This window comes from Cyprinus carpio, chromosome A7 (assembly GCF_018340385.1).
Source record: "Cyprinus carpio isolate SPL01 chromosome A7, ASM1834038v1, whole genome shotgun sequence".
NCBI lineage: Eukaryota > Metazoa > Chordata > Actinopteri > Cypriniformes > Cyprinidae > Cyprinus > Cyprinus carpio.
This window is the reverse complement of record NC_056578.1, coordinates 3,873,358-3,880,857: the sequence shown is the minus strand read 5'-3', so window position 1 is coordinate 3,880,857 and position 7,500 is coordinate 3,873,358. Positions and strand designations below refer to the sequence as shown.

Below are 7,500 nucleotides of genomic sequence, written 5' to 3'. Positions count from 1 at the left end.
CACGGATTCTGATTAAAGCAACTGTATAAAGCTCTTCAGTCAAGAGCAGTGAGGGAGTTCTCTGTGTGCTTGTGTTGTATAATCAACATTAAAGAGATGTTCAGCACAAGAAAGAAATGAATGCAGGTTTGTGACCACATGAGAGTGAGTGAATAATGACAGGAACTCTCTCTCTCTCTGTAATGACCAGCAGCAGCTAGTGAGGGGCGGTTTATCACGGTTTTCCCTGACCGTGTCTTTACATGAATCAGAACGAGAGAAACAGCTGCAGAACTGCTGCTTTAATCACCATCAGAAGAAACATGCTAGCGTGAGATGTTTGGGATGTACATTACATTGTGTAATTTCAAATTAGAAATTGCGTTAAGATCAGGGTTGCCAGGTTTTCACAACAAATCCTGCCCAGTTGCTTCTCAAAACTAGCCCAATCGCGTTTTGTTCCGGGCGATAAAAATACACGTTTTTGTCAGGGTTGTCCTGGTAATATTAACATTTTAGGGTCTAAATATCACGTTATTGGTATTGGGGTCGCTTCAACCCGCGGACATGAAAAACACCCGCAGACTTGGCAACACTGGTTGGCATTTACTACACAGAGCCGTAATTCACTGACAATCTACACAAAATTAACAAAGAATCGCCTGCGATTTTTAAATCGTGTGGATTGTCAGTGAATTACGGCTCTGTGTAGTACCATGGGAACCCTGCCGAAAACGTGTATTTTAACCCCGGGATGCAATTTTTATCGGGGAACCTCCTGGAAACGCGATTGGGCTAGTTTTGGACTAGTTTTGAGAAGCAACTGGGCAGGATTTGTTGAGAAGACCTGGCAACCCTGATCTGAATGCACATGCTGGAGATATACTACTAATCACAGGAGCGACTTTACTGAAGAGATGCGCATGAAAATCACATTTGATTTTTTGCACAGCCCTAATTCAAATTAAAGTAACCGAACGGTCTGACCTTAGCTTTAGCTACATAAACATTCAAAGGAGACCGAAACAGCAGAAGCTGTGAACGAGACGCAGATTCGCTCTCTGACAGCAGGAGGCGCTCGTGGGCAGATACACCGTTTCCATGGTTACATGTTCATGATACAGGGATCAGATGAACAGAGAATATCATCTAGACTTCTCTGAAGACGGTCGAGACACACAAACCCCTCAGTCCCCATTCAGTATTTAGGATATTCTCCCCAGTATTTCTCGCGTGAAGTGAGTTTCTCCGCCTGCTACAGTATTTTCTCCTCTTTGCGTCCGTCTTTCAGCGTCTCTGGCTTTTTTTTTTCTTTTAGATTGCAGTGGAGAACATGTCATGCTGTATTTTACCGCAAAATCAAAGTGATAAAGAAATGTTTTACTTGAAGTAAATGAAGCCCCTTTGCCTGTTCATCTCATTGAAGAACACACAGTTTTTAGTCTGACTCTCTGCGTGCAGGATAGATACACAGGCACACTAACTATCACCAGATTATACGTCTTAGTTATGAACAGATGTCATCGAAATGTGTTTCATCAGGTTTGTAGAAATGTAGCACTGCATCAGTGTCTCATCAATGGATGCTCTGCAGTGAATGGGTGCCGTCAGAATGAGAGTCCAAACAGCTGATAAAAACATCACAATAATCCACAAGTAATCCACAGCACTCCAGTCCATCAGTGAACATCTGGAGAAGACAAAAGATGAAACACATCCAGCATTAAGACGTTTTTTAATCAAATACATAGAGTCTATAATCCATAATAACACTTCCTCCAGTGAAAAAGTGTTCTGGTGTGAATCAGGAGAGAAATCTGCACAGATCAAGCAGCGTTTAAACAGCTCTAAACTAATATGTGAGAGACAACAGGAGATGCACTTTTCACTGGAGGAAGTGTTATTATGGATTATGCCACAAGTTAAAAACGTCTTTTATCAGCTGTTTGGACTCTCATTTCTGACTGGCAACCCACGGCACCCATTCACTGCAGAGCATCCATTGCTGAGACACTGATGCAGTGCTACATTTCTACAAACCTGATGAAGAAACAAACTCATCCTGATCTCAGATGAACATTACAGCACATTCTCATTGTTGGCTGAATTGTTCCTGTAATTTTAAATCCATGTGTGAAGGTCAGGACTAATGAGTGAGCAGCAGTATGAAATTATATTTTCATTGTTAAAACCCGATTTCTGATTGACATTCACAGAGTTCTAGTGGTGTCATGTAAACATATGTTAATAGCTGTAGAGAGAAGATATCATCAGATCCGCCCTGTTGTCTTCTCTCAGACGCATCGGTTCGGTCTCGTTTAGGTGTGTTTTGGGCAGGTTTGACTCGTATGCTGTCTGGAGAGAGTTAGCTCTGTGTGTCGCTGATCTCTTGTCTCTTGCTCTTTCAGGACTGTTTCACCAGTGGGGACCGTCCCCGGTGTCCCAAGGTAGGAGAAGTCTACAGTATTCACGTCACGTCACTGGGACTGTGTTTGGGATTGACGCTCTTAACATCAGAGCTGCATCTGAACAGTCAAACTATGTTCTGTGATAATAATAGACCAAGCTGTGCACAGCTCACTGCACTTCAGAGACACGTCTATTCATCAGTGACACCTTAAACTGATCAGAAGAGGAAGGAAAGATTTTTAATGTTGTGATATGATATCTATTTTTTTGATTTTTGTTTTTATGTGTGTATTGTGAAATACACTGTATCACAGTTTACACAGAAATATTGAGCAGCACAACTGTGTTCAACATTGATAATAATCAGAAATGTTTCTTGAGCAGCAAATCATCATATTAGAAATGATTTCTGAAGATCATGTGACACTGAAGACTGGAGTAATGATGCTGAAAATACAGCTGTGCATCACAGAAATACATTACACTTTAACAGAGATTCACACAGAAAACAGATGTTTTACATCAGAATAATATTTCACTGTTTTAAGCACTTAGTAACCGTGTCTGTGTTTGTGTGGGCCATCCGTACGTGGAGATAATCGAGCAGCCGAAAGCACGAGGGATGCGTTTCCGCTATAAGTGTGAGGGTCGATCCGCCGGCAGCATCCCCGGAGAGAAGAGCAACGACACCACAAAGACACACCCCGCCATCAAGGTGTGCTCCTACACACACACACCTGCTGCACCTGATACATGACTCCGCCCCGTCACATGACTCTGTGTGACTCTTTCATAGGTTCACACACTACAGCGCTGAGGCCGCTGAGAGTGCGGATCTCCTTGGTAACCAAGAACCAGCCGTACAAGCCACACCCACACGAGCTGGTGGGCAAAGACTGCAAACACGGATATTATGAAGCAGACCTACAGGAGCGGAGGATACACAGGTGTGTGTGTGAGTGAGAGAGAGTGAGAGAGTGTGTGTGGGTGAGTGAGAGTGTGTGTGTGTGTGTGGGTGAGTGAGAGAGAGAGAGAGAGAGAGAGTTGCGTGAGGGATGGTGTGTGGGGGTGAGTGAGAGAGGAGTGATGGAGTGTGTGTGAGAGGAGAGAAAGAGAGAGTGAGAGGTGGAGAAAGAAGTGAGTGTGTGTGAGGAGAACGGGAGGAGAGGAGAGAGAGGTGTGGTGTGTGTGTGTGGGGGGTGTGTGTGGTGTGGCGTGTGAGTGTGGGTGTGTGTGTGTGTGTGTGGCTGTTTGAGAGAGGGGAGAGAGGGTGGGGGGGAGGTGAGAGATGATGAAGAGAGAGAGAGAGAGGTGTGTGTGTGTGTGAGTGGGTTGTGTGTGAGAAGGAGAGAGTGTGATTGTGTGTCGTGGTGTGTGAGAGAGAGAGTGTTTGTTGTGATGTTTGTGTGTTGGTGTGTTGTTGTGTCTGTGTGCTGTGGATGGGGGTAGGTTGAGAAGAGATGAGAATGGGGAGTGTGTGTGTGTGTGTGTGTGTGACAGAGAGTGTGTTGTAGTGAGGTGAGTGTGTGTGTGTGCTGTGTGTGTGTGTTTGTGTGAGAGAGAGAGGTGAGACGAGTGTGTGTTGTGTGTGTGTGTGAGTGTGTGTGTCGTGTGAGAGAGAAGAGTGTGGTGGTGTGTGTGGTTGACGTGTGTGTTGGTGGGTGTGTGTGAGAGAGAGTGTGTGGTTGTGTGTGTGTGTGTGTGTGTGTGTGTGTGAGAGAGACGTGGTTTGATGTGGTGTGTGAGTTGTGTTGTGGTGTGTGTGGTGTGTGGTGTGGTGTGTGTGTGGGACTGTGGTGTGTGAGGAGTGTGAGTGGTGTGCTGTGAGAAGGGTGGGTGGGCTGTGTGTTGTGAAGAGAGTGTGTGTGAGAGAGTGTAGTGTGTGTGTGATGTGATGGTGAGGAAGAAGGAGGTGTGTGTGTGGGTGTGTGTGAGAGAGGAGAGTGTGTGTGTGAGGAGAGTGTTGTGTGAGAGGAGGTGTGTGTGTGCGAGGTGTGTGTGGTGAAGTGGATTTGTGAGTGTGGGGAGGTGGTGTGTGAGTTGAGAGGTGAAGAGCGTGTGTGTGTGTAGCTGTGTGTGAGTGTGTAGTGTGGGTAGTGGATCGGAGCATCCTGAGAGTGTTGTGAGAATGGAGAGTGTGTGTGTGTGGTGTCTGTGGTGTGTGTGAAGTGTGTGATGTTGTGTGAGAGAGGAAAAATAGATGTGTGTGTGTGTGTGTGTGTGTGTAAATGTGTAGTGGTGGAATCCCACATGTGTGTGTGTGATGGAAGAGTCGTGTGTGAGGAGAGAGTGTGGTGTGTGGTGATGGTGGTGTGAGAGAGTGTGTCGTGTGTGCTAGTGTCGTGTGGTGATGTGTGTGTGTGTGCTGTGTGTGTTGTGTGGTAGTGTGAGATGAGGTGTGTGTTGTTGTGGGTGTGTGTGTGTGAGAGAGAGTTGGTGTGTGAGGTTTGAATGATTGTTGTGTGGGGGGTGTAGGGTGGGTGTGGTGGGGGGGGGTGTGTGTTGTGTATGTTGTGTGTGAGAGTTGAGTGTGTGTGGTGGTGTTGGTGTTGTGTGACAAAAATTGAGGGTGTGGGTTTGAGATGAGTTGGGTGGTTGTGTGTGTGGGGTGGGTGTTTGGGTGTGGTGTGTGTGACGGCTGTTTCTGTTGATGGGGTGGGGTTAGGGGGGGGGTGTGTTGTTGTGTGGGTGTGTGAATGGTTGGGTGTGTGTTGAGGTTTGTTTGTTTGTGTGATTGTGGTGTGTGCTGTGGACGAGAGAAGTGGTGTGTGGTGGTGGTGTGGTGTGTGTCGTGAGGGGCAGGGGATCGAGTGTGGTGGGGGGTGTGTGTGTGGGGGGGTGGGGTGAGAGAGTGTGTGTTCGAGAGTGTGCACATGTGTGTGCTGTGTGTGTGAGTGTGAGCGAGAGTAGGGGGTGTGTGTGGTGTGAGAGAGGAGAGATGAAGCAGAAGCGACATCAGGAAGAGATGACCCGAGTGTGTGGTGTGTGTGTAGTGAGCAGGCTGCGCGAGTGTCAGTGTGTGTGTGTGTTGCCGTATCGTCCTTGATGAACTGGTTAGTTGTTGTTCCATTCAGACTAGTCTTATCGTCTAAAATATCCTAACGTTTTTCTTACCCCTAAATGAAAACAGTAACCTCTCAACTATATACAAGAAACAAGGTTCAATTAAATTCAAATATTAGACACCAATTGTATTTATAGGTCAGATCTGTTAGGTGTGTGTTTTACCTCATAGTTTGTCTGTATGTAAACGGAAAGCACCGTGGTGCTGAGCCCTGTATGTCCACCACGTTGTGCTTAAAAAATAACACAATGAGCAGAAAAATACACTAATAAACAAAGAACAGTGCAGACAATTAATATATACATGAGATGCAAATTACAAAACTTTTTACTTTATTCCCAAAACTTATGATCCACATCTCAAAACATTAACCATCAGTAAACTTAAATCTATAATTCATGTGGGAAACCAGTTTTCGAAAAACAAAGATTTTGCAGAAACAAAATGTGTGTAAATGTTGGTGGCTAACAGAGCTGTCCCAGAAGACAATGGTGCAGCAGCTGATTCCTAACACTCATAAGAACTGAGCAGACTGGAGGGGTTTCTGCTGCCCTGGTTATTCTGTGGTCCTCAACACTAAATTTAGCCGTCTGGCTCGGAAAACCTCACATCATGCACAGTTGCCTGCCTTCCTGTGCAGCTCACAGCATGCGTGTTCCGCTGGGAATAGCTCCAACCCTGAGGCTGAAAGCCGTTGTGTTTCCAGAACTCAGCCGCGCATGCCGAGTATGCTTCCATACGTTGAGGGACTCAGTTTCTCGTACTTTCAGTTTCCAGAATCTGGGTATTCAGGAGTGTGAAGAAGAATGGATGTGGGAGAACGCAGTTTGCTGTCGCTGCAAACCCAGAACACCCCTTTAATAAGAGAGTGCCCTGAGAAACATGTGTTGTTGTGTGGTGTGTGTGTCTGTGTGTGTGTGTGTTGTGGAAACTGTTGATTCAGTTTATTCGTCAGGATTCACAGTGACAAAGATAAGTTCAAAACAGCCAGCATTTGTACATTAATAAAAATGTCCCTAAATGCGTCCTTATTTACTAAACACCATTTCTTGACTGACCGCCAAACTCTCAAAAAATAGTATGGTCATCACAGTTTTCCACAGAAATATTGAGGCAGACAGGCTGGGTTCAAAACACCTGATAATAATCGAGAAACTGTGTCTTAGCATCAGATCCTCACATTAGAATGAATTTGAATGACGGGACGGAACGGTCAGTGTGCAGAGGAACGCTGGTCGTATGGTGGAAGCCGGAGGGAGTGTTTTCAGTGATGTTTGATGTGTGGTGTTATGTATTGCGGTCTGCAGGGCCTGATGCCAAGATCTGGGAGGGACGAGTACGACCTGATACGCGGGTGCGCCTGTGTTTCCAGGTGGTCCATCACGCCCCCTGCCCCGAGACCGGAGCAGCTGTTTCCTTCTGGAGCCCTGTCGTGTCTCAGCCCATCTATGACAAACCGTGAGTCCCACGCGTCTGACCGCCAGCACACCTGACCTCACTGACCTCTCTGTACCTCCTGACCTCCACTGAACTCACTGACCTCTCTGACCTCTCCTGACCTCACTGAAGTCACTGACTGTGCCGCTCTGCTCCGTCTCAGGCGCATCCCCAACACAGCTGAGCTCAAGATCTGCCGCCGTCAACCGGAACCTCCGGCAGCTGCCCGAGGAGGAGACGAGTGTTGGGTGAAGAGAGAGAGAGAGAGTGGAGAGAGAGTGCGGTGTGTGGAGAGAGAGAGAGAGAGAGTGTGTGTGTGTGTGTGTTGTTGTGTGTGAGTGAAGTTTGTGTGTGTGTGTTTCACGCTCAATACACCTAAAACATAAACTTCCCTGTAATCTTGCTATTAGAATTGATTTGTGCATTAAATATTTAGATGGTTTAACATTAACCAGTGTCATCTTGTTATTATGGTTTTTTATTGTGTGTATGTTGTATTATTATGTCAAATATTTTATAAATATTTTGAATTAAGTATTTATTTATTCACATTTAGTAATTTAGATTTGTAATGTGTTTTGCAGGAAAAGTGTCCAGAGTATTTTAGCAAT

The 7,500-nt window shown here is 45.8% G+C and overlaps 1 protein-coding gene across 1 annotated transcript in view; it reads left to right on the top strand.

Annotated features, from left to right (window-relative positions):
* LOC109082969 (transcription factor p65-like) overlaps nt 1-7,500 on the top strand; it is a 24,405-nt gene that overhangs the window by 1,950 nt on the left and 14,955 nt on the right. Inside the window, 3 exon segments of the mRNA XM_042759353.1 lie at nt 2,388-2,426; nt 2,967-3,117; nt 3,204-3,335. Coding sequence (XP_042615287.1) covers nt 2,388-2,426; nt 2,967-3,117; nt 3,204-3,335 — 322 coding nt within the window.